This window comes from Pinus tabuliformis, chromosome J, assembly GCF_031772625.1.
Source record: "Pinus tabuliformis cultivar Carrire ecotype Pingquan chromosome J, CPIR1, whole genome shotgun sequence".
Taxonomy (NCBI): Eukaryota; Viridiplantae; Streptophyta; class Pinopsida; order Pinales; family Pinaceae; genus Pinus; species Pinus tabuliformis.
In genome coordinates, this window is record NC_142295.1 from 1,225,000,469 (window position 1) to 1,225,027,490 (window position 27,022).

The 27,022-nt window shown below is 38.5% G+C and overlaps 1 protein-coding gene across 9 annotated transcripts in view; it reads left to right on the top strand.

The window, feature by feature from the left end:
- Window positions 1-27,022, top strand: part of LOC149231548 (uncharacterized) — a 303,271-nt gene that overhangs the window by 192,915 nt on the left and 83,334 nt on the right. For 8 of the 9 annotated variants that reach the window (XR_016248077.1, XR_016248076.1, XM_089379231.1 and 5 more), the window contains one exon: window positions 16,449-16,526. The exons of the other annotated variant lie outside the window; for it this stretch is intronic. Coding sequence is in view for 6 of the 8 variants with exons in the window: in XM_089379231.1 (XP_089235357.1) it covers window positions 16,449-16,526 (78 nt within the window). In the remaining 2 variants the exon portion in view is untranslated. The remainder of the gene's footprint in view (window positions 1-16,448; window positions 16,527-27,022) is intronic. 9 annotated transcript variants of the gene reach the window in all.

Below are 27,022 nucleotides of genomic sequence, written 5' to 3' on the forward strand. Positions count from 1 at the left end.
TCTTGACCACTACGTGTCAATGACCCATAGCAATACACCCCTTTTTTTCGCAAAAGGGATAGCACCTGATCGATGTGTCTGCGTCGTCCACCTATTATCATCAGCCAGATTGTCATGTTATAATGTAAACTCATTCTGCATGTATATGATGTAAATAATCTTAGCAGATCTGTGTCATGTAATTGCCTAGGTAAACTTATTTTTCTGGTAACGATTTACATTCCGGGAGGTTTTTTGTCTCACTGATCCATTCTCGGATCGTCGACAGAGTTTTCCTTTAGCTTTACCCCAAAGCCGGAGTGGATTTTGTCACTGGGATATTAGGAGAGTCCTAGTGTTCTAGATCGAGTCTATGTAAAAGTGATTTGGGAATAATCTTAACTATTTGGTTAGGTTATTTTATTACAAATTGATTGGTCTGCTAGATTATATTTGTGTCACAGAACTGGGAAGTCTGTGAGGGTCTTTTGCAAATGGGTTTTCCCCCTTGAGATGTAAAAAATGTGAAATCATGACATAAAGTGTCTTGAGGGTTGAAAAAATAATTTATTCCCTCATAGGTTAATTAATTAAATTTTCTGGCCAAAAATTTAATTAAAATCCTAAACCAGAAATTTAATTAATTATAGGTCCTAGGTAAATTTAAATTTTCCAAAGGAAAAATTTGTGGGTTTTTTAACATTCAAATTTTAAAAGATCTCAAGACTAAGGTAAATTAACTATTTTGCTAAATTTTAAGCCTTTGGTCCCTAGGGTTAAGTCAAAGTCGAAATTTTGAGGAAATTAGTTCAAAAAATTTAATTTTTGAATTAATTAAAATTCATTTAATTGAAAAATTCGAATTTCCTCAATAATTTAAAATTTCGATGGATGAGATTAAAATAAATTTTAATCATCATCAACGGTCGAGATTGCTTTGACGAGGATCACTTGAACTAGCCGTTGGAGGATTTATCTTTAAATAGGAGGTCATTTTTCAGTTGAGATCATCCGATCTTTGGATTATGTACTAAGCTCTCAAGCTTTCTTGTATACTTTTTTGAACTAATGCAAAAGTCTTTGGGGTTTCAACGTGTTGTAGTGTTCCTCTTCATGAATTTATGGTAACATTGTTTTAATTTCTTCTTAATATTATGTGAAAACTATCAATCAATAGCTCTCTTAGAATAATCTAACTACAGTTATCTTATTCAGTTTGTTGGATCTAGGGTAACATTTTTAATTTTGATTGAAGTAGCAGGTATCTCTATGTTTTCAGAAATTGATGGTTGATCTAGTGTTTGCAGAAGATCTATCAGGTTCTCATTGAGCGTTTGGGGATAGTTCCCAGTTGGACCAGCCAACTCTCAACATATATTTTCTAAAGAACCTACTTCATATAAGCCTTGGGATTTATCTAACGATAATTATTTATTTATTTATTTTAATTTTTAATTTATCTATTTATTTATTTTTTATTTTTCTGCAGGGTGTTTTTGGGCTAGTACCTCTCTAAAATTTCAAAAACTTTTAAATATTTTGTCGAAAAATAGCTATATCTGGCTAGCAAGAACCTTAGATCTACAGATCTGGGAGCAGAGTTGGACTCATACTCCTCAAATCTAATAGATCTGTCAATTATATGTATAGATCTCTTATTTACTTGTGTAGATTTGAAATTTTGTAACATAATTTTGAATTTTAACACTTGAGTTTTTGGGATTTTCTCTGTTTTTGTACATATTGGGTATTGGGTTTTTCTCTTTTTACTTGTGCAGAAATAGATCTGAGAAATTAGCTAAGAAAATCTTTAGATTTGAGCTAGTTCTAGACCTTGGAGGGCAAGATCTGGGCTCAAATATTGTTTGCAGAAATAGATCTGAGAAATCAGCCAAGTAAATCTTCAGATCTGAGATTTTTCAAGCATATCTGGGGGTTTTGAGACAGATCTAGGCCATGTAGGGCAATATCTTATCCCAAATCTTTTTACAAGGCTAGCCATTAAAGATTTTGCAATAAATTTGAACATCTGAAGCAAAATAAATTTTTTTAGAACAAGGGTTTCAAGTTTTGGGGCTCCTAAGCCCAAATTTGCCTTCTCCTAGCCCAACGCTAATTGTATTGGGCCTAGTGTTAGCTCTCATTGGCCCTAGATTCCCTTGCTCCATTTCTGATTTGAATATTTGATTTTATGAAGCTAATCATTGGTGGGTTTTTGCAGAAAATTTGGTAAAAATTTGTGTTTCAGATATTGAAATTTTTTTTGGCAACTTGGGCAAGTGATCTTCAAGGCCTAGGGCCTAAGGGTTTGATTTCTAAACCATCTTTTTCCTCACTGTTTGCTACAGAAGTCATATACCTTTCTAATAGTGGTGAAAAACACATCTAAGTGGTTTGAAATTAACTAAAAAATTGCTAAATACATTAATAAGTCATTTATGTTTGATGTGTATAAAGAATTTGGCCTAGATCTACATTTTGGGTCACTGTTATCTTTGAATAATTCTGTTTCTGAAGTCTGAAATATAACAGTGTAAAAGTTTCATGTTGGTTAGTCTAAAATCAGTTGCTAAGTTGTCTAATACATTAAGGAATTAATTTCTTGAGTTGGGCATTCATCATTAGGCGTATTTCATGTTTTAATGGCTGGCCGTAATAAGTATATCAAATTTGATATAATTACTGAAATCACATCACAACAGGCTGAAATTTTTGATAATTCATGTGGGCAAGTTTGGAAACATTTCGGTAAAATTTTGGTACCATTAATAGCTTACTGTTTTCATTGTCATATTGCTGCTACCATAAAGTTTTTCTTACTGTTGTCCTAAAAGTTAATTTATGAAAATTAAGTACTCTGTCATGGAATTGTGATAAAATGCATATCCTTTGTTTCATAAAATAAGTATTTTTTTGAGCATCTGTTGACATTGATATCGAATTGCAAAGTTGTTTTTGTTCTCTTTGAGCTAAATTGTATCAAGAAGATTTGAAATAAGTTGGTGTTTTAACTATAGTTTCTTCAAGAGTTTATTTTGTAATTCTTCATTTAAAAAAAGGCGAGCATTTCATTTGGGTAATTGAGGGCTTTTGAGGCATAAGTGTTTTCCCATTCTCCAGTCTAACTTCATCTCATCTTCCGGTGCATTTGCATACAAGTTAACTTTGCATAGATAAAATTTACTTCCAAGCATAAGCTTGGTCGATAGACAGATAGATCTCCATCCGTCTTTTCTTGAGAAGCCTGTTTTGATAGTATTTAAAATGGTAATCTTGCAGTCGTCAAAGCCACAGTTCTCCGCAGCACCGGAGGCACCGGGTATGTTAGAATTTCAAGAGAGGTATCGTTAATCACAGCTTAGTGTACTTCTCCTAATCTTTTCTCTGCCAATTACTATGAAATCAGGCTCAACACAGAAAGGATTGAAGGGTTCACATTTAAATAGGCATTTAACTAAAATTAACCAAGATTCTTGCATCTCACATTAGTTTTAGGATCTGCATTTCATATAAAATAGTCATTCATCTAAGCAACAGTTGCTAATCGATTACTTGGTCTTAATTTCCCTAGCAAGATCGTTGACTCCATAAGGCACTGGTATCAATCGTTTAAAATCTAATCAAATCCTATAAGTCTTGTTAAATCTTAATCAAGTACTTGATCGCTTCACTGTGTCTCCCGAACTGGTTGGTTCCCAACTAGTTCTTCTTCATTCCACTTTTCCATAGGGTCTACCCCCCTTAGCCTGCTGTAGGGAGATAACTTAAATAGAGAGATTGGGGATCAGGGTGATAGCCCCCGATTTGAGCCGTTGTCGCGGTGCTTAGACATTCTGTGCGACAACACAGTGCACATAAACCAAGCTTTCTGCCCTGCTTTCATTGAGTTTGTTTCTTCTCACATTATGTCTGAAGTTGTAGGTGCTCCAACACCTCTCTACAAAAGAAGTATTTACAACCTGTGAGAGAACTTTTTTTGCCAGTTTTGGCAAAAGTCCCATGACGCCATATGCTTCCCACCATGTGAAAGCATCAAATCTGTCTTTATCTTCCATTGCATGCAAATAACCAAACAAACTAGTGCAACTGAAGTATCTGCCTAATTCAAGACGCAGATTAGCACACTCCTCCCTATCAGGTACCAACTTGTCTAATGCTTGCATATATCCTGTAGATAACTCTGGATCTGTATGGAGTTTGACCCTAACCCCACCCCCAAGTGTAGGTTGGCCCAACCAAGAAGGAGAGTAGTATTTTGGCGTAAGGATATACGCCAAAGCATGTAGTGGAACATTAAGTTTATTCCACCGTGTACACACACAATTGTGAATCTGTGTATACAAGTTGGGATCATTTTTCTGAACAATATTTTTATTTGCACCAACATGGTATCTATCTGCTCATACAGTTCCCCAATCACTGGTTTATCTATATCTGTATGTTGGAATTTCTAAATTTAACCTACTAGAAATTCTTCCTGTACTATTTGATTTATTTCTTCCTACTTGTTGAATTACTTAACAAGTTATTTACCATGTAAATATTGAAAATAAATACAAGTACAGTATCAACACATACAGATCATCAACTGAAAGTAAACAAGCACATAAGTGACACCTTTGTTTTTGGACTAATGTCCCCAGAAAAACCAATGCGGGAAAACTGGTGTAGCTATTCAGAGGGTTTTATTACTATGCAATTTTCAGAATACAACCTGGGTGCCAGAAATGGCTCGCCTAACAGAGAATGCCCTTGATAGTAGTACCTCTCAGTCGAAGACAAATATTCCGGCTAAATCATCGATTGAACGATCCCACAGCAACAATGCAGCTTCTGCTGCTCTGCGTCACTCTGATAGGGACTACGTCAGCCTATTCGACTCTCCAGCTCTCAGTCTGTCCCATGAAATGCTCCCAGCACTGCCTCTAGGCCCTATGTTAGCCTCTCTGGCCCAGGGTCAGCCTCTTTGGGCTTTGCGTTAGCTCCTAGAGCCTCTGCATCAGCCCCTGGACCCTCTGCGTCTCACATGCTGGCCCTCTTTGGCTCTGGGCAGCTCCTAGCTGGCTTTGTGTGGCCTCTAGCTGGCTCTGCGTCCCTCTCCCGGCTCTGCGCTGATCCTCTTGGTGCTAACTCTGCCTCTCTGCTATGTATTCACTGCCCCTCAGCTGCAACTCAGATCACTCACTCAATTCCCTCAAGAAACCCTGCCCCAAAAAATCGAGTTCTTATATCTCTTGGTGTGTTCTCCAACTGACCCTCAAGCCTCCTCTTATACTTTTCTCGTTAGTCCATCGACGACTGAGATTAAATCTCTAATCAACGGCTAAGATTAGATTTGGCTTGATCCATGACTTTTGGACCTTTCTAACACAGTTTTATATTAATACCCTTTAATATTTTATTTTTCCTAAGTTTAAACTTAGAAACTTCATCAAAAATATTATTATTTTAATATTTCCCAAACTGGTTAGAATTTGCCCAAACCATTTCTGGGTCTTGGAGATCTCATGTGCTTTAGCCTCTCCACCAATTTTCATGGCTAAAGCACATTTGATGCTACCCCAAATCAACACTGCAAAACGAATCATGTTATAAATGGGCTTGGTGAATTCCAATACTTGCCTCACATGTGCCCAAAACAGACCATCAAGAGCGGTCTCCTTGTTAAAATTGGAAACTAGCGCCAAACTCCACGTGGATCATCTTATTAATGGCAGTTGATATTTTTCTTGGATCCCTCTCATCGAGAGGTGTAGGATTGATCTAAAGATCATCCGATTCCGATATGTATTCATTAAGATATGAATTTATTGGTGTTATGGGACAATTCGTTAAGGTCGGCCAGCAACCAAATAAACCCCACGTGCTCAACATTTTAGTATAAATAGAGGTGCCTTGAAAGTCATTTGTACACACACTTGGGATCTTTTCCTCTCTACTTGTCTTTGAGTTTTAGTGGGAGGAGAGATCCTAAGGGATTACGTTGCCCTAATGGAGAAGCCCTAAATCAGCGTCTACGCAGTCCTAGGAGGAGACACCTCTACGCATTCAAGAAGGGTTCTATATGCTGTCTTAATGGAGATAAAATGCCCTAGCCATAGTCCAATCTAGGAGCTCAAGTTGTTGTCCAAGCATGCCCTAATCAGTGGTCAAGGAAGGGCTAATGCTGCCCTATACTCAGTCCTAATGGGAGGTTCAATACTGCCCTAGCCGCAGTCCTAAAGAGGGTGGTTTAAGCCGCAGTCCAAGAGAGATGAACCCTGCCCTAACCTGCTCCTATACGCAGCTCTAGCCTTCCCTAACTCGTCTAAAAGAATGCCCTAATGGCAGTCTACAAAGGCTACTTAGCTGCAACAAGAAGGGAGTTGTTTAGAGGATCATCTATACGCAACAAGGTAAGACCTTAACACTGTTTTTGGAAGGGCTTAGGACAACCCTTAGACGCAGCAACCAGGAGACTTAGCCGCAGTCTATACATAGCCAAATGCAGTCCAAAGATGATGACTGGATGCCCTAGCCGCAGCAAGAAGAGACAACAAGGTAATGTCACTTCAGGACAGCATGGAGAGCTTAGTTCAGAGGACAAGTTGCTGTGGAAGTGCAGATTAGTTTGAGGGCTGTTTGAGGGTGCAAACAGGTCCTGAACAGGGTTGTCTCAAGGATCAAGGAGCTGTGTGTAGGGCTGTTAAGACTAAGCCCAAATCAAGATAGTTTGGACTACAATCAAGGGGTTTTGAAGTGGGCTGTAGATGATAGCTATACTGTGATAGGCAAGAGGCCTTATCACCTCAAACAAGAGACAAAGTGGATAGGCTTGGGGCGGATCTGTGCACAATATGTACAGTAGCATAATGATGTGATAGGTGGTAGCATGATGAAGGCATATGGTGCTGTATGGTGCAGCCTTGGGACAACAATGAATCTTGATGGAGCAAGCACACGGGACAACAGTATGGCAATATCACTAACAGTGGGACAACAATATGTTACATGGGACAGCAGTGGCAACATGAGGTCCAACAATGTGATGATGGGTGCAGCATGGGGCAGCACGGTGAGGTCTAGCATGATGACGAGATGCAGCACAATGATAGGTGAAGGAGTCACCTTGGAGAATCAGTTGAAGCAGCATGTCTTCAACTGATCTCATTTAGAGATGATCTATTCTCTTATCTAGAAAGTCTAAGCATTGACTTCTGTTGTAAATGTACTATCTCTCTCTCTCTCTCTCTCTCTGCTGAACTATTGAAGACATATAAGAAGAATTGATCAAGGGTTTCCCCACATTGGGGTTTTTCCCTGCTAGCGCCACATCTCTTGTCCTCTTGTCTTGGCTTGTCTTTTGCGATTTATGTTTCTGTTCTATCTGTAGTTTACTTTAATGCTGTTGTGATTGCTAATCTGGAAAAGCTATTGAGCTAACTGTGAAAATTGAAATAAATTGCTCTAAGCATAGAACATACCTAAAATTAACACTCCACCTATTCAAAACCTTGCTTGTCAGCTGCATTTGTAGCCCTTTCCTTTAATACCTGCCAATGTGGACTTGATACCATGCTAGCCAATGACTCTCTTACCTTCAAAAGGTGTCCGAAGGTGAGGTAATAGCTAGCAAATCTATTCTTCGCAATCTTTAACAACTCCAATCTTGAGTGACTACGGAAAAGTCCATGGGTATTGCTATGATGTGTAATAAATTTTATCATTTGTTTGCCTCTCGTGTACAAATCACCAATCCATTTGTATTGTTGGTTTTTGTTCTTAATAATATCATGCATCAAAAGGTTCATTGTGTGAACCAAACACCCAGAACAAAATATGTTGGGGTATTTATCCTCAATAATTGCTCCTGTTGCCTTACAATTAGCAGAATTTTCAGTGATGATTTGGATGACACTGTATGGCCCAATATGTTCAATTGTTTCAAGTGATGGTTTTGCAATGTTGATGCCGGTCTTGAACTTCTCTGAGTAATCATATGCTGAAAGAAAGATGGCACCACTAACAGACACAACAAGAACATTTATTAATGGCTTTCCTTTTACATTCGTCCATCCATCAGATACAATGGACCCCCCATGCTCAGTCCAAGAATTTGTCATTCTACTCAAAGAATGTGATATTTTTGCTTTTTCATGATCAAGTCCAATGGTTCTAGCCTTGTCATACCCAGGGCTCTTGTATCCTTCAGGGGCATCATTTATGGCTGAAACCATTTCATGCCAATAAGGTGAGTGAAGAACATCGAATGGTATCCCACATGCATAGAGGAACTGGTAAATTTTTTAATCCACATCATTCCTACAACCTTCATCAAGGAAATATGATATGGTTCTATGCCTTAGAGAGATGTTTGGTCCTATGCCTCCATATCCACTGCCATGGGAGGATGCTGAAGGAGTTCTTTGTGCATGTTGATGTGCTTGTGAGCTATGTTCAAAGAAACCCTTTATTTTTTAGATTTGTATTGGGCTTCTCCTCTTCCCTTATGTATTTGGCTCTATCTGTTGTTGACACACTTGCACAAGTTTTGATTCCTATTGGTTTATCTTCATCCCATGGCCTTTTCCCATAGAGGTGCCTTTTGGCACAGGTGTATAAACTTGTGTAAATTTTGTTGCAATGGGGTCATTCAAATTTAGTGGTTCCACCTCCTTTCCCTCCTTCAACCTAGAAACATATTTCCACAATGGGGTTTGGTCTTGTTTAATTTTTTGGGCTGAAAATCATGTTCACTCTCTTCCTCAACAAATCTCTGGGATTTTCATCAAATCCATTATGACCCACTTCTTCATCCTCTTCTTCCTCTACTCTCCAACACCATAATATCCAAAAAAGGAACCAAGAAGAAGAAAATGCCAAGCCATATAACCATGATGTTCGAACTTTGATGTTTTGAGTATGCAAAAAAATGGAGGAATGGGAATGGGAAATACAGAATTTTTATTTATTTATTTAGCAATGAACATAAAAAAAATGCTAGATTAGAGTGTAGATCCTACCTCTTTGGCCTTCAATCCCAAACTCCAATCTCCCTTTGCAAGCTCCTCAAGCTCCTCTTTCACCAAGCTCCTCTCTCCAAGCTCCAAACTCTTTCTTGCTCCAAACACTCTTGCTCCTCTTGCTTTCAATGGATGAAGTGAATAATGGGAGGGGAGAGGGTGTATTTATCTTTTCTCCCCACCCCTTTCCCTCCCTTTCCTCTCTCCTCTACGCCACCAGCTATAGCCCCTCCCTCTCAGCAGCGCGACCTTTTTTTTTCAGCACCGGATGGAAGCATTTTTTAAGAGGGGGGAGCGGTTGGGAGTGATTGCTCCCCAACCTCTCCCTCCTCTTAAAAGGTGCTCCCGAAGCGTATTGGAGCGGTCAAGGAGCGCACGCTCCCGACCGCTCCCCTAAATGCTCCCGAAAAATAGGGAGCATTTTCTTTTTGCCGGGAGCGCGCTCTCGACTAGCTCCTAATCGAAGCGCAAATTCGAAGAGGGGACGTGAGAGGGGGCACTCCCCTGCAACCCTGCTTCCCCCTTTATCTTCTAAACAAGAAATAGAAAGTAAATTCTTTTTCAAACCTAGAACATAGAGAATGTTGTTGAGATGCAACTTCGATCCATTATCCAGCTTCAATGATGTTGAGCTGAAGCCTCTAACATCATAGCTTTTGTTGTCACCCAATTCCACTGCATGAGAGGATGGCTCCTTTGATAGTGTGTGAAGTTGCTTTCTTTCACCTTGTTGACCACTACGTGTCAACAATGCATAGCAGTACACCCCCTTTTTTCGCAAAAGGGATAGCGCCTGATCGATGTGTTCGTGCCGTACAACTATCATCATCATCCTAATCATTATGTTATAATGTAAATCCATTTTGCTTGTATATGATGTAAATAATTTCAACAGATCCCTGTCATGTATGTAATTGCCTAGGTAAACCTACTTTTCTGGTGACGATCTACATTCTGGGAGGTTTTTTGTCTCACCGATCCATTCTCGGATGGTCGATAGAGTTTTCCTTCAGTCTTACCCGAAAGCCGGAATGGATTTTGTCACTGGGATCTTAGGCAAGTCCTAGTGTTCTAGATTGAGTCTATGTAAAAGTGATTTGGGAATAATCCTAACTATTTGGTTAGGTTATTTTATTATAAATTGTTTGGTCTGTTGGATTATATTTGTGTCGCAGAAATGGGTGGTTTGTGAGGGTCTTTTACAAATGGGTTTTCCCCCTTGAGATGTAAAATATATGAAAATCATGACGTAAAGTGTCTTGAGGTTTGAAAAAATAATTTATCCCCTCATAGGTTAATTAATTAAATTTTCTAGCAAAAAATTAACTAAAATCTAAAGCAAAAAATTTAATTAATTCTAGGTCCTAGGTAAATTTAAATTCTTCAGAGGCAAAATTCATCGGTCTTTAAAATTAAATTTTAAGAGGTCCCGAGACTAAAGTAAATTAATTATTTTGATAAATTTTAAGCTTTTGATCCGTGGGGTTAAGTCAAAGTCAAAATTTTGGGGAAAATTAATTAAAATGCATTTAATTGAAAAATTCGAATTTCTCCAAATATTTAAATATTTTGATAGATGAGATTTAAAGGAATTTTAATCTTCATCAACGGTCGAGATTGCTTGACGAGCATCACTCGAACTAGCTGTTGGAGGATTTATCTTTAAATAGGAAGTCATTCGTCAGTTAATTGATCCGACCTTTGAGTCGTGTGCTTAGCAAGAAACTCTTATGTAACCCTTTTTTCGGATAATAAAGAAAGATTTTGGGGTTAAGTTTTGTTGGTGTTACTCTTCATGGAAACACTGTAAGATGTGTTGTTTTCATGCATAAATTATTTTTTTAGCCATTGATGATAGCTTCTGAAGAGTGATTTGAGTATAGGTATCTTGCTCAGTCATTGGAGTTTAAGTGATAGTTTAAATTTTGAATGTAATAGCAGATATCTCTATTTATCTGAATTTTATTATCATTTTCTCGCTCTATTTTAATGGCTGGATTGAGTTTTGCAGGAAAATTTTGATTTTTAGATCCTCGGGCGTTAGGGGAAGTTTTCAGTTGGACCAACCAACTCCCAATTTGTGTTTTCTGAAGAGCGCAGTAAAATTAATCCTAGGCTTATCATAATAATTTTTGTTGGTGATGCACGAAGGGTTTCAAGTTAGCACTTGCATAATTTTTTTTTTTTTTTGGTGCGGTATAATGACAGATCTAGCTGATTAAAGCCTGTAGTTTGTAAATTTTGTAATTATTTTTCTAACATGGGTTTTTTTGGGTTCTAGTTTTTATCATTGTATATATCATTTGGGTGTTTTCTTGTTGTCATGCAGCTACAGATCTGAAGAAGAAATCTGTGTAAAGTTGAGAGCCCTGGAGGGTAAGATCTAGATCTCTGGGGTTTATCAACATCATTTTGCAGGAATATTTTTCAAATTAATTTTGCAGTCCAAGGGTTTAAAGAGTTCTAAATCTGGAAATTTTTATAGGGGTTCCAAAATTCTTTGATTTGGAAACTTTCATGAGGGTTTCAGGGTTAAATCTGAAGCAAGTGGATGCAACATTTTTTTCCAGAAATTTTTCAAAGAGTTTCTGGGATACCATTTTTGCTGATTGGTTTGTTGCCTGGTATTTGTTTTTTGGGTTCACTGTGCATTTCGATTTTTTTTTAAACCCTCGCTGCCATCTCCCTCCGCCTGCATTTTCCTCACTCATCCCTTCACTGCCTTGCAAGCAGTCTTCTCCATTCCCATCTGCAGCCATCTGCGTGCAGCTCTCCCTCTTGTCGCCATCAAACCCTTGTTGCTCCATCCAGCTCCTCCCTGTCTCTACGTGCTGCCTTTTCCTTCCATGCAAACCTGCAATAGGAAAGAACCCACGTCCATTCTTCATCACTCTCCGCCTCACTCCCTTTGCACGTTTCTCCATTCACCCTTGTGCAACTCTCTTTCGCTCCCTCTTCCATTTGTTGCAGCAAACCCTCTTTGACCTGCTATCCCCGCGGATTTCTTCAGCATACTACTTTTTTGCTGCTGCCATCCACTGTCCCTGCAACAAATCCAAACCCGCTCCTTTCTTCCTACGTTTATCTCCATTGCTGTCCCTTCTCGTTGGCTTGTAACCCTCATCTCCATTTGCATTCGACCTCCTCTCGCTGCCATCTCCGTGTGGCCTCAAACTGCCCTTGATGTCCTCTCGCTGCCTTTCCCAGCTCTCCCCTCGCTCGAGCTTGAAGACCTCCCTTTCCTGCTGCCGCCATTCCAAGACTTGCATGCACAGTAAATAGGCATTCGACTTTACCTTTTCTTTTTTATTTATTCGATTGTGTTTTAGTTAGGGTTAGCTCTCGGATTTTTTTTTTTAATTTTCATTTGTATTGTCATGAGTTAGATTTAGGTTTGAATTTTTTGGTTTGTTTAAGTTTGTTTTAGTTTAAAAATTTCGAATTTTTTGTTTTGGGTTTTTGAATTTTTATCTCTGATTTTATTGTATTTTTGTTTTCATTTTTCAATTTTTTATTTAACTTGTGATTTTGGTTTTGACTTTTATTTACGTTCAAAAAATCTATTAAAAAAAAAAATCTAAAATATTTTTAAAATCTAAAACATTAAAAAAATCCATTTTTTTTTTAGATTCTAGTGATTAAGGAATTAAATTAGAAGAGGATTTGCACTTTCACGTTAAAATTTTTAATGTGGCCTATGGCCCATTAAAATTTCAATTTATTAATCCTTTTGATTTACTTTGTCATATTAAAAATTTAATTTCTTCATTTACCACATTAAATTAATTTCCTATGAAACAATTGAATTGATTACATAAATTTCCTTGGTGTCATTCTGTGGTAATATTTCTCTATTGTCAAGTGCGATTAATGTTTTAAAATTTATATTGGCTATAGGAGAAAGTTAATTAAATTCTAGATCTGGGTCATTAATGAAAATCATTTTAAATCTGGAATCTCTTGCATGATAGAGTTTTGGGCGTTTACATTTAATCATTCATGATTGTCACTATTCGTCACATTTGTAGATTGCTTTGGATAACTTGTTTTTTACTTAATCTATGGTTTATCGAATACTAAGGCACTGGTCTATAATCATTTCTATCCTGTGGATGTGTCTTGTGTTTAATCTATTCATCTCAGTTAACCAAGATTTGTCCTAAATTCATCAGGTTTTCCATCTTCAAGTCTCCTAGAGCTTGTGTTCCATAGGCTTTTCTCATTCATTCACCTTAGGGACTACCCCCCTTGACTTGTCTAGGAGAGAGTAAACGGAGTAAGGATTAGAGTGACAATCCTTACGCTGAGCGTTATTGCAGTGCATAGACACTTTCTGCAACAACATTTTTTGGTGTCGTTGTCGGGGATAGAGTTTTTCTGTCCTTGGTCCTCACGACATTTTTCTAATCATCTAATCTTTCATCATTTCTTATCCCATCAGCACAACATTTCCTGGCGTCATTTGATCTTTTCATCGCCTTATCTTTCGTCATCTCATTAATCGTTTCATCTGCACTTTTAGCACCTGGACATTTCGGTTCGTTTCTTGTTTGGGTGGCGACTCCACTTATTCATCCATTATTTCTCAGACAAGAAGCCCTCCCTTATATCCAATTGTTTTTGCCTTTTGGATCCTAGAGCTAGATTCATGTTCAAGTGGCGACTCCACTTCTTTCATTTCTTACAAGAATTTCTACTAGAAGCTCGCTTCTTGTGGATCTCTTGATTTTCTTGAGCAGGTTCTCTCTCTAGCATCCATTTGGTCCCTCCTTATCCCTTTAAGCAAGTCATCATGGATGACTTGTTTGCCCCGTGTCATTTTACTAACTTTCTCCATGATATGCCGGAAGAGGCCATTCATAAATTACCTTTGTTCTCGGGTGGTGATTCAGCTGCTACTAGAAAGCATCTATCCAAGATTACTCATATAATAATCAGATATTGTCTTTCTTCCCAATATAAACATGAAGATGTCAAGATGCGTCTATTTGCCTTTTCTTTAGAGGGTGATGCTTTGAATTGGTTTCATAATTGTCCTGAAGATTCTTTCGCTTCTTTACAAGACATCATCAATGCTTTTAAAGATAGATATGGAGATCAAGGTGGCTCGCCTTGTGCCCCTAATACTATGCAATAGGATGAAAGTGATCTTGTAAAGGATCCAACTGTCAATGAAAGATTTCAAGACAATTCTTTATATCAAAATGTGCCATCCACTTGTACGGTTGCAAGACGAATCCATGATAGTGGAAAAGTAGGAACAAGTTGTCAAATCAGTGTCGACAATGAAAGGGAAAATGATAAGCATCTTATAGAAGAACTAAAGCAGTTGGTTAAAGACATGTAGTTCAGTCAAACACAACTTGTAAAAAATATGGAGCTTAGTCAAGAAAAATTGATAGTTGATTACGCCAAGGATATGAGAACTTTGTACACTCAACGTGATGAGGAGATGGAAATCATGAAAATTAAACACTCTGATCACGTAGCCACCGTAGTAGAAAAGTGTGCTCAGAATATGAAGGCTATGAGGACCGACATGCAGAGTCATCATGAGAAAGAAATGAGTACTATTCAAGTAAATCATAACACAATGATGGAGGCCATGGAAGCAGGTCATGACAAAGAAAGGACTTCCATGCAAAACTATTTACTTGTCATGAGAGAAAAACATGCTAAGGAAATGGAAACCATGAAAGCTAATCATGATAGAGAAATGAGCTCTATGCAAAATTGCTTGATAACCATAAAAGCAGATAATGACAAAGTAATAAAAGATATGGAAGCTGGTCAGATATGTCTTCAGAATAAGTTATTGACCATGGAGGAAAACCATGCCAAGGAAGTCAGTGCTATGAAGGTTGAACACTCTAACCAGATGGATGCCATAACAATACAGGTACAGAAATTTCAGCATCAGTCAAAGGATGAAAGAAACAAGGAAATGTCAACAGATCATAAGCCTCCCTGTCTGCTGCAGCAAGCTCCATCTTATTATGAGGAGGTCATTTGTTCTGTTGACCACTACCGGTCAACTGCCCATAGCAGTACACCCCCTTTTCTTTGCAAAAAGGGTAGCGCTTGATCGACATGTCCGTGCCATTCTACAGTCATCGACAGCTTGATCAATTTATGTTGTAAACCTAGTCTGCATGTATAAATTGTAAATAATCTTAGCAGATATGAGTCATGTCTGTAAATTGCCTAGGTGGACCTAATTTTCTAAGTGATAATCTACGTTCCGGAAGGTTTTTCGTCTCACCGATCCATGATCGGCAGAGTTTTCCTTCAGCCTAACCCCAAAGCCGGGATGGATTTTGTCATTAGAATCTTAGGAGAATCCTAGTGTGTTAATCTGCTAGATTATAGTTGTGTCGCAGAACTGGGTGGTTTATGAGGGTCTATGTCAAATGGGTTTTCCCCCCTTGGGATGTAAAGTTGTAAAAGTCATGATGTAAAGTGTCTTGAGGGTTAAGAAATGTTTTAATCCCCTCATAAGTCCTAAGTCCTAGGTCCTAGGTGATTTTCCCAAAAGCTAAGTTCAAGGATCCATTTAAATAAATAAATAAAAAATTAAAAAATTAAAAAATTAAAAATAAAAATAAAAAATAAAAATAAAAAATATATATAAATAAAGTAAAAAACCTAAAAATAATAAAATAATAATATTTTGAGTAAATAAATGCAGAATTTCAATTTTTTAATACATTAAAAATTCGACAGATGAGATCAAGAGATATCTTGATCCTCATCGACGGTCGAGATCATTTTAACGTGGATCACTTGAACTAGTTGTTGGGAACTTTTCCTTTAAATAGGGTGTTAGGGGTCATTTGAGATCATTCGATCTTGGAGTCTTGTGTTGAAGAAGCTCTCTTGTAAACTTTTTCTGGTGCTAATAAAGAAAGACTTTGGGGTTAAAATCTTGCTGGTATTACTCTCTGGAAGTGCTGTGAGCTATTTTATTTTCTGCATATTTTGATTTTCAGCCATTAGTAACAGCTTATTATAGAGTATTGTTGAGCATAGGTATCTTGTTCACTTGCTAGGGTTTGAATGGTATTAGGTTTTCTGAAGTAATGGCAGGTATCTCCATTGCTTTTTGAGATCTAGAATTGTTCTTTCTCTCTTTATTGATGATTGAAGTGAGTTGTGCAGGAAACCCTTATCGAAGAAGACCAGTGGGCGTTTGGGGAAGTTCTCAGCTGAACCAGCCAACTCCCGCTAGCATTTTCTTGCAGAGCCCAACTAGTTTTGATCCTGGGTTTATCATTTAGTTTATTTTTCTGAAATGCATGAGAGATTTTTTGAAGTTTTTTATAGCAAATCTGGAATTTTCGGTAATATTACTGCTGATTATTGATCAATCTGGTTGTTTAAGAGCTAAAAGTTGTAAATTGTTTAGCTGATCTAGGGTTTTTTTTGTTTTATACACATATTATATTAGGGTTTTCCTTTCTTTTGCAGGTTACAGGTGCTTTTGGAGCAGGGAAATTCAAATATAAATTTCATGAAAAGCTTCAGTGGTTTATCTTGGCAATCTGGGTAATCCATTTCATCTCCATAGCTGCCAAATCCACACTCTGTCAAAGCTTCACATAGTTTCTTCTGGCATTTTCAGCTGCCCAACCTGCAAATCTATTTTCACTCAATCTCCAACGTGCTCCCTTTACCTGCGCATATCCTTCTTTGATTTACACGCTGTTTGCACCCACGATTTCTATTTCTACCTCAATGCACCGCATGCAGTCACAATACTGTAAACAGATCATCGATTTATTTTTATTTTTTTTACGCAGCATAACCATTCCAGCTGTCCACGTAACAAATTCAAAACCTGCGCAGTGTTTCTTCTCATCCCTCACGTGAAGCCTGCAGCCTGTCCATCGAAACTGCCGTATCCGCATAGCCTCCCCAATCTCCGGATCCCTGCGTCCAGTCTTCACTCCTTACGCAGCTCCTCGTTTGCAACCAAGCTCCTCACGCTTTCCTTCTGCCGTCTGACCTGCACAGCGTAAGCAAAGCATTCAACCTTTGTTGGACAGTGCGTGTTAGAGACAGCGTATTCCTTGATCTCATTTTATCAACGCATTTTTGTATTTTGTAAAGTTTTAGCATAGGTATTTTCGACGTATGCGTAGGTGGTGTTAAGATTTTCATTTTGTTTGATTTCATATATTTATGTGTTAGGTATTGCATATAACTCTGTTTTGCATATATTCATTCGAATGTAGATCTTATTTAGTCTAGGTTTGGTCAGTTATCGTTTAGTTTTAGATTTCTTTTAAATGAAAAGAGTTTATTTTTATGTTTTATAAATATAAAAAATCAAATAAAAAAGAAAATATATAAAAAGGAAAGCGGGTATCATTTTTACTTTTAATAGATTTCTTTTTTTTAGTTTAGATTTAGTTTAAGATCTTAGTTTTATTTTTTTTATTACCTTTTTTTTAAATCTTTATAAAATATTAAAATCAAGTTCTGTTTTAAATTAGATTTTGTTTCATTTTAAATTTAAGCTTTTTTTTCTTAAAAAAAAAGAAAGTATAATAACATAAAAAGGCAAAAAAAAGGATTTTCTTTTCTTTTAGTTTAGATCTTAATATTTAGATTTTTTTTAAATTAAAGTTTCATTTAGTCTTTAATTTTCATTTGAAAAACATAAAAATATTTTGGAAATATTTTTCGGTCTTGGCTCAGGGGTTTATCACGCTTTATTATCTTTGCTAAGGCTAAATTTTTTGATGTGGAATGAATGTTTATCATTTTATATGAGTTGGCATGCATGAATGATCATTTTGAAGATTAGCTATATGGATGTGATCCCTGGTTAACTTTTGAAATTGCGTGGTTGTTTAAAGCATTTATCTTTCGAAATTTTTAATCGTTGGAATATCGTTATTGAGTTTTAATCGCTGAATCATTATAAGAACGTTGTGGTTTTACTGGATATCTTGCATCGTTCAAGTTATTTGATGGTAAATGATTGCTGTACACGGTTTACATTTCTGCAACATCTAGTAAGTAATCGTTTAAACATCAAGCCCATAAGGCACTGGTCCATTAAATAAATAAAATCAATTTAGTGCTTGTTCCTTCGTGTCTCCCAATCTAACTGGTTCGCATTTGGTTGTCCATTTCCCTACAGGGTCTACCCCCCTTAGCCGCGGGAGACAGGCTTAAACGGAGAGATCGTGGATCAGAGTGACAGCCCCCGGTCTGAGCGTTGTCGTGACAATCTGTGCGACAACATGTTCCATTGAAAAGTGGCTAATTGAAGGTGACCCAGATAAAATGGAAATTGATAAGAATCAGATTGATTCTCACATGGCTAATCCACCAGTCATAATAGATCAAGTTCATAAAGAAGCGAAAATCACAAAAGTTTTGAACATTCCAAGTTTTCCATATGAGCGTTTTTCGGATCAAGAAGGAAGTTGTGCGCCGACCACATCATCATCAACATCACAACCTGCCACAAAGAAAAGGCGCAAGAGAAAGAGAATGAGAAAGTGGTTTGATGCATCTGATGGCTGCGAGCAACTTGATTTTCGGATAGGAAAAAGTCCTATCGTGTGCAGGATTGGACATGGCATATCTGAGAAACAACCAATAGATTTCCTTGAAAGCAGACAAATGCTCAGCATGCACTACATTGAATGCATCTGATGCCATGGGGCATCCTTTGTATTGTATTCCTAACCCTACACCCTTTTATTTCAGTATTTTATTGTGTAAGTAGATTTATGTTTTTCATATTGTTAGACCAATTAATAAATGAAGAGCTTATATCTTTCCTATGCTTAATGTTATATGATGGTTTTGGATGGACGCTACTTATGTTATATTGTGAGTTGCATGGATGCAGATTCTGGATTCTCACATTCCTCCTGTGCAGCAATGTGTCCCCGAGTAGAGCGAGATGTTGACCACTACGTGTCAACGACCCATAGCAGTACACCCCCTTTTTTCGCAAAAGGGATAGCACCTGATCGATGTGTTCGTGTTGTACAACTATCATCATCTTCTTGATCATTATTTTCTAATGTAAACCCATTCTGCATTTATATGATGTAAATAATCTCAGCAGATCCGTGTCATGTATGTAATTGCCTAGGTAAACCTACTTTTCTGGTGACGATCTACATTCCAGGAGGTTTTTTGTCTCACTGATCCATTCTCAAATGGTCGGCAGAGTTTTCCTTCAGTTTTACCCTAAAGCCGGAATGAATTTTGTCACTGGGATCTTAGATGAGTCCTAGAGTTCTAGATCGAGTCTATGTAAAAGTGATTTGAGAATAATCCTAACTATTTGGTTAGGTTATTTTAATACAAATTGCTTGGTCCACTGGATTATATTTGTGTCTAGAAATGGGTAGTCTGTGAGGGTCTTTTACAATGGGTTTTCCCCCTTGAGATGTAAAAAATATGAAAATCATGATATAAAGTATCTTGAGGGTTGGAAAAATAATTTATTCCCTCATAGGTTAATTAATTAAATTTTCGGGCCAAAAATTAATTAAAATCCTAAGCCAGAAATTTAATTAATTCTAGGTCTTAGGTAAATTTAAATTCTCCATAGGAAAAATTCATTGGATCCTTAAAAATTAAATTTTAAGAGGTATAGGGAATAAGGTAAATTAATTATTTTGATAAATTTTAAGCATTTGATCCTTGGGGTTAAGTCAAAGTCAAAATTTTGGGGAATTTAATTTTTGAATTAATTAAAATGCATTTAATTGAAAAATTCGAATTTCCCCAAATATTTAAATATTTCGACGGATGAGATTAAAATGAATTTTAATCTTCATCAACGGTCGAGATTGTTTTGACGAGCATCACTCGAATTAGCCGTTGGAGGATTTATCTTTAAATAGGAAGTTATTTGTCAGTCAATTGATCCGACATTTGAGTCGTGTGCTTAGCAAGAAGCTCTTGTGTAATTCTTTTTTCAAATAATAAAGAAAGACTTTGGGGTTAAGTTTTGCTGGTGTTACTCTTCATGGGAATACTGTAAGATGTGTTGTTTTCATGCATAATTTTTTTAGCCATTGATGATAGCTTCTAAAGAGTGATTTGAGTACAGGTATCTTGCTCAGTCGCTGGGGTTTAAGTGATAATTTAAATTTTGAATGTAATAGCAGGTATCTCTATTTATCTGAATTTTATTATCATTTTCTCGCTCTATTTTAATGGTTGGATTGAGTTTTGCAGGAAAATCTTGATTTTTAGATCCTTAGGCATTAGGGGAAGTTTTCAGTTGGACCAGCCAACTCCCGATCCGTGTTTTCTGAAGAGCCCAGTAAAATTAATCCCAGGCTTATCATAAGAATTTTTGTTGGTGATGCACGAAGGGTTTCGAGTTAGCACCTGCATAAAATTTTAAATAAATAATTTTTTTGTGTGGTATAATGACAGATCTAGCTGATTAGAGCCTGTAGTTTGTAAATTTTGTAATTATTTTTCTAACGTTGGTTTTTCTGGGTTCTAGTTTTATCATTGTATATATCGTTTGGATGTTTTCTTGTTGTCGTGCAACTACAGATCTGAGAAAGAAATTCGTGTAAAGTCAAGATCTAGGCCCTGGAGGGTAAGATCTAGATCTCTGGGGTTTATCAACATCATTTTGCAGGAATATTTTTCAAATTAATTTTGCAGTCCAAGGGTTTAAAGAGTGTTAAATCTGGAAATTTTTATAGGGGTTCCAAAATTCTTAGATTTGGAAATTTTCATGAGGATTTTAGGGTTAAGTCTGAAACAAGTGGATTCAACATTTTTTCTGGAATTTTTTCAAATAGTTTTTGGGCTACCATTTTTGCTGATTGGTTTGCTGCTTGGTTTTTTTTGGGTTCACTATGCATTTCGAATTTTTTTTAAATCCTCACTGCCATCTCCCTCTACCTGCATTTTCCTCACTCACCCCTTCTCTGCCTAGCAAATAGTGTTCTCCATTCCCATCCTCAACCATCTGCATGCAATTCTCCCTCCTAGTACCATCAAACCCTCGCTGCTCCATCCAACTCCTCCCTGTCTCTACCTGCTACCTTTTCCTTCCACGCAAACCTGTAACAGGAAAGAACCCACGTCCATTCTTCATCACTCTCTGCCTCACTCCCTTTGCACGCTACTCCATTCACTCTCGTGCAGCTCTCTTCCACTCCCTCTTCCATTTGCTGCAGCAAACCCTCTTCGACCTGCTATCCCCGCGGATTTCTTCAGCTTATTACTTCTTCGTTGCTGCCATCCACCATCCCTGCAACAAATCCAAACCCGCTTCTCTCTTCCTACGTTTATCTCCATCGATGTCCGTTCTCGTTGGCTTGTAACCCTCATCTCCATTTGCATTCGACCTCCTCTTGCCGCCATCTGCGTGTGGCCTCAAATTGCCCTCGTTGTCCTCTCGTTACCTGTCCCAGCTCTCCCCTCGCTTGAGCTTGAAGACCTCCCTATTCTGTTACCACCATTACAAGACCCGCACGCACAACAAATAGACATTCGACTTTACCTTTTCTTTTTTATTTATTCGATTGTGTTTTAGTTAGGGTGCTCTCGGACTTTTTATTTTAATTTTCATTTGTATTGTCATGAGTTAGATTTAGGTTTGAATTTTTTGGTTTGTTTAAATTTGTTTTAGTTTAAAAATTTCAAATTTTTTGTTTTGGGTTATTGTTTTTCAATTTTCGAATTTTTATTTTTGATTTAGCACTCTTGCACTGTAGCATTCTTTGTCGTTCCATCTGCATTTGTCTCTACCGACATCCACTAGTCTTGCTACTCTCTTTTCAGGGCTTCCGTAGCAAGGTATAATCCAAGAGGTTGGGTACCTCAAGGATCCTGCCCCTCATCGCCTATGGTCTTCCTAACTACAACTCGATGTCTCCCCACCTCTTCTCTAGAGGTACATGAGCATTCATGGTGCAATCGTCATCCTCATCTACCTCCTTTTCCGCCTTCACTGGTGCTGCTTTGGAGTCAGACGCTTCTCCCTTAGTCTTTTTCCCCAGACACTGGTTCGCATAATGGCCTAGTTCCCCACAGTTGAAACACTTGACCTTGGAGAGGTCCTTTTTCTCCTCTTCTCCTTTTTTCCTGGAGATGCCAAAGCTGCATCGTCTTCCTCTTCCTTCTTGATCTGGACTCCTGTGTTGCTACTTCCCGTCTTGTTCAGTCGTTTGATCTCTTCTTGACAAAGAGCCGCCCACAATTCTTCCCAATCTGGAAGATTCGCCCTGCCTAGAATGCTCTGGACAAATGTCTCCCACTCCTCGGACACTGCACTTAGAGCGGTCCTCACCAACATCTCATGATCTGGTGTGGCCCCTATGGAAGTCAGTTGGTCTCGGATCTCCTTCAACCGACTGAGGAAGTGATCTATCTGCTCCCCCTTCTGCATCTGGTATGACCGTAGCTGATTTTCAAGTAATATCTTCCTCTGTACGGAAGTACGCTGGTACAATGTCTTCAAGGTGTCCCACATTTCCTTTGTCGTCTCCTTCTCGGCAATAAGTTGGACGACATGATCCTTGACCCCATCAAGGATAATACATTTCACCTTGGTCATTGCCTCCTCGTAGTTCTCATTATTAGCCAGGTCAACTAAGATCACCAATGTTCTCAAGGCGAAGGCCTTGATGCGATGTCTATCTAGAATGGACAGGATCCTAGCCTTCCAAACCACAAAGTTGGACGCCCCATCCAGCCTGTCTTGATTCCTCAGCCCATTCATGGCCATCTTTGTGCTCTTCTTGACGATTCCTCCGAGTCTCTCTACTTCTCGCCTAGAAGTTCTCTGCTAGACTCCCTCTGAGTCTCAATTTACCTTCTGGAAATCCTCATGCCAGTCGTCAAGTCGCACCTCTCCGATCTCCTGTGCACCTGCAACATTGATCTAGATTCCTTAGCTAGAAATCTGCCTCGGTAGCGACTCCCTCTACCTTTGTTTTGCCCTGTTAGTTACTGTTCTGCCCACAACACCCCACCAGCTTCACTCCTCGCAAACTGCCCACAGCTTCCTAAACCCCAGCAACCGAAGGACTGAGCCTCTAGGCTCTACGCAATCCCGGCACTGGCTGAAATGCTCCCCCAGCCAACTGCGTCAACCCTCTTGGTCTCGACATGAGCCTTTTCTGCCGTCCTCAGCCTCTGCGCTGGCCTCTCTCTGGCCCAGACTGATGACACAGTCCCTCTGTGTCAACCCTTCTTCTGTCGCTTTCTGCAAGGAACAACTTCTGTCACTCGGGACAGTTGTCTCTGCTGCAAATGCTCTGCTTCAGCTGATGCCTTCAGCTCTCCTGTGGTCTGCAACCACGCTCTGGTACAATGTTGAAATTTCTAAGTTTGTCCTTTAGAAATTTAATCTGTATTCTTCTGGTTTATTTCGTCTACTTGTTAATTACGAACAAGTTATTTAAAACATATAAATAACAAAATAAACACAATACAGTCTCAACCATGTACAGATCAACAACTGAAAGAAAGCAAACACACAAGTGACACCGTTATCTTTGGACAACTCGTCCCCTGAAAAACCCAATGCGGGAAAACCGATGTAGCAATTATGAGGGTTATTTTATTATGCAGTCTATCCTTGAGTACAACTGGGTGCCAAACTGGCTCACCTGACAGAGAAAATAATCCGGCAGTAATACCTCTCTATTCGGAAGCAGGTATTCAGAAAACCTGCCCCACGAAACCCTCTCCAACAACAATAAAGTACTGTGTTAGCCCCCCTGGCCTCTGCATTAGCCTCAGAACCCTCTGCATCAGCCTTCTGAGGCACTGCGCAGCCTTTGGGACCCTCTACGTCACTCTTGTTGCCTTTTGCGTGGATGACGCAGGTCCTCTGGCCTCTGCATTGTCTCTATTGGGATTTGCATGGCCTGCTCTGGCTTCTACGTCTGCCTCTCTGCCTCTGCGCTGGTCACTTAGCACTATCTTTGCCTCTCTGTCTAGTATTCATTGCCCCTCGCTGTTGATCACCGATTCGACTTTACTTAGCAACCCCGCTCTAGTATATCGAATTACTGATCACTCTGGTGTATTCTTCAATTGACCCTCAAGCCTCCTCTTATACTTTTCCTATTGGTCCTTCAACGACCGAAATTACATCTCTAATCAATGGCTAAGATTAGATTTGGCTTGATCCATGACTTTTGGAACCTTCCAACCCAGTTTTATATTAATACCCATTAATATTTTATTTTTTCTAAGTTTAGACTTAGGAACTCTATTAAAAATATTAATTATTTTAATATCTCCCAAACTGGATACAATCTGCCCAAACCATTTCTCGGTCTTGGAGATCTCATGTGTTTTAGCCTCTCCACCAAATTTTATGGCTAGAGCACATCCGATGCTACCCCAAATCAACATTGGAACTGAAAACGTTTGCCCTCTTCAACAAATTGAGCTGCCTTCTTGAGGCTCTGCGCAACCTCCTGGAGAAATCTCGTCTTCGCTGCAAAAGTACTTGCTGGATCTGGAAAACTTCCTCTAGCCTCATTGTCCCTACTTCAATCTCTAGCTCTCTGAAAACTGTTGTTGCTCTATGGAAATCGAGTTGTTGAAGTGTATTTTCCAAGTTCCCATTGACTTCTTGTCATAATCCTCTGTTGGGACTCCAACGTCCAAAATTAAATCTTAATCAAGGACTTGGAGCATCTTGAAGTCGATTTGAAGTCGATCTGTGTGAGTTTCTAGACTATTCTCACTTTGACTTAATTAATTTACGTTTTCCTAACTTTAGACTTAGGAAACATTAAAAAATAGGTTATTAATCTAATTAAGTCATCTATAGGTGGAATTTCCAAAAACAATTTATGGGTTTTAGATATCGCATGCATTCTAGCCTCTCCACCACATTTCATAGCTAGAACACATTCGATGCTACAAAAAGTAACAAAAAACACACATAGATCGATCAAACGAAAAACCTCCTAGGATGAAATTTGTTGTCAAAATCATAGGCTTACTTAGGTTGTTACATAATTAAATGACCATACTAGCACCATTTACATTACAATTTGCAGAAATTGGGTTTATAATGACATAATAAGTTGCTAGCTAATGATTTTGATCTTTGAAAAAAATGGCACAACTGCTTCCATGGAATTGTGAAAAAATGGGTGCAAGTTGCAACAGAGTTGAAATTCCGAGTTTGACCAGATTTGATGAAGTTTGACTAGCGTTGACTTTGTGGACTTTGACTTGTTTTAGGAAGGTTCTAAAGGAGGGCTAAATTGGTGCTTGTGGAGGTCTTGGTCTTGGTCTTTGGTTCTTGGTGTCTCACTTTGATCTAATTCTATAAGAAGAGAAGTTGTTTGGGTTTACCCCAATGTTGCACAAAGCGGGGACGAAGCGGAGGCATTTTTTGGAAGTGGGGACGCAAAAGCGTCATTTCCCAAAAATCTAAGAAGCAAAGCGTCTACTTTTTTTCCCTTGGAAAAATCTGGGCAGATCAACCCTGAAGAGAATCTTTTAAAGCCCGTCGGCCAGACTAGTAGGGCCTAACCCCAAGGGCGTCGAGGAGAATTGACCCTATGACCTCTCGATCGGCGAGGTACTTAACAATGGGGACTCGACCAGTTGAGCTAACCCTTGGGGCTAAAGCGAAGCATCTACTATATATATGTATATTTTATATTTTTTTGCATTTATATTAAAAAACATCCAAAATACCAAATTAGTTGTAGAAAACATGAAAACATTCATATTTTTACATAAAATAAGATAGATGTGGCATCCATTGTACATCAATGATTAATTATTCCAACATCGACCATCTAGAAGCTAGATTCCTCTTCTCTTGTCTAGCCTTTGCCTCTACTTGAATTCTATAGGGATATTAGTCAACATTGCATAATTTTGATCAAACAGCCTAATCCAAGCCTTATAATATGGTAGAGAAAGCTTAACATGCCTGATCAATGATTTTGACTTGAGTGAAGGGGTACATAATTGCTAAGGCCATGACAAAGGAGTTCAACAATCAACAACACCAACACTGGGGTACATATAAGGCTTGGTGCACTTGATTAAATGCCAATCACATGCCCTCATACATGATATAATCCAATGAAATGCCACAATCCCATTGATCCTGAAAACTGTTAAGTCTGCCGAATTTTGAATGGGATATGAAATTCTATTTTCTCTATATGAAGTCTAATGAGGTTGGAACCATTATCAAACATCCTTGAGTCATTTCATGGTAATGTTAAAAATTGAAGTAAAAGGATGGATATGAAAGATAATGGGGAAAGTCACTTTTACTTTAAGAATTTAACATTACCACTAGGGAGCATCTAGGAAGCGTCTTGGGAGCATCAAGGGGCACCTTGGGAGTATTTGGAAAGTGTATTTCCTCACATAACAGTTCAAAATTTCCAAAACAAAAACAAAAAAAGCCTCGCGAAACCGTGTGAATTGTCCACCTTCTCTCGGATCCGCTCGTGATCCGTGGTGGATACACAGCTGAACCTCCACAGATCCGCACTCAATCCTTTCCGGATTCGCGGATCGGGCCCCCAAGATTGAATTTTCTGGGAATCGCCAAAAAAAGGCAGAACCGCGGATTCAAATTTTGGATCCGCGGTTCCACCGAAGGATCGGTGGCAGATCCGTACGGGACGCAGTTCTGCCTCAAGATCCTTGGGGGGGGAATTCCTGCACCTATGGTTTAGCCCTTTGTGGGGTTTTACCCTGGCTTGGAGCCTATATCTTGTGTCTTGTGATCTTCATGCATTTTATGTTTTAGTAATTGCTTGATGAAGAAGACCTAATTAAGTAATAAAAGCCAACAAATACTCGCAAGTAATTATCAAGTAAGAAGAATCAACCCTGTTGACCACTACTGGTCAACTACCCATGCAGTACACCCCCCTTTTCTTTGCAAAAAGGGGCAGCACCTGATCAGCGTTTCCATGCCATCCTGCAGTCATCAACAGCTTGATCATTTTGATTGTAAACCCAGTCTGCATGTATGAATTGTAAATAATCTTAGCAAACATGAGTCGTGTATGTGTATTGCCTAGGTGGACCTA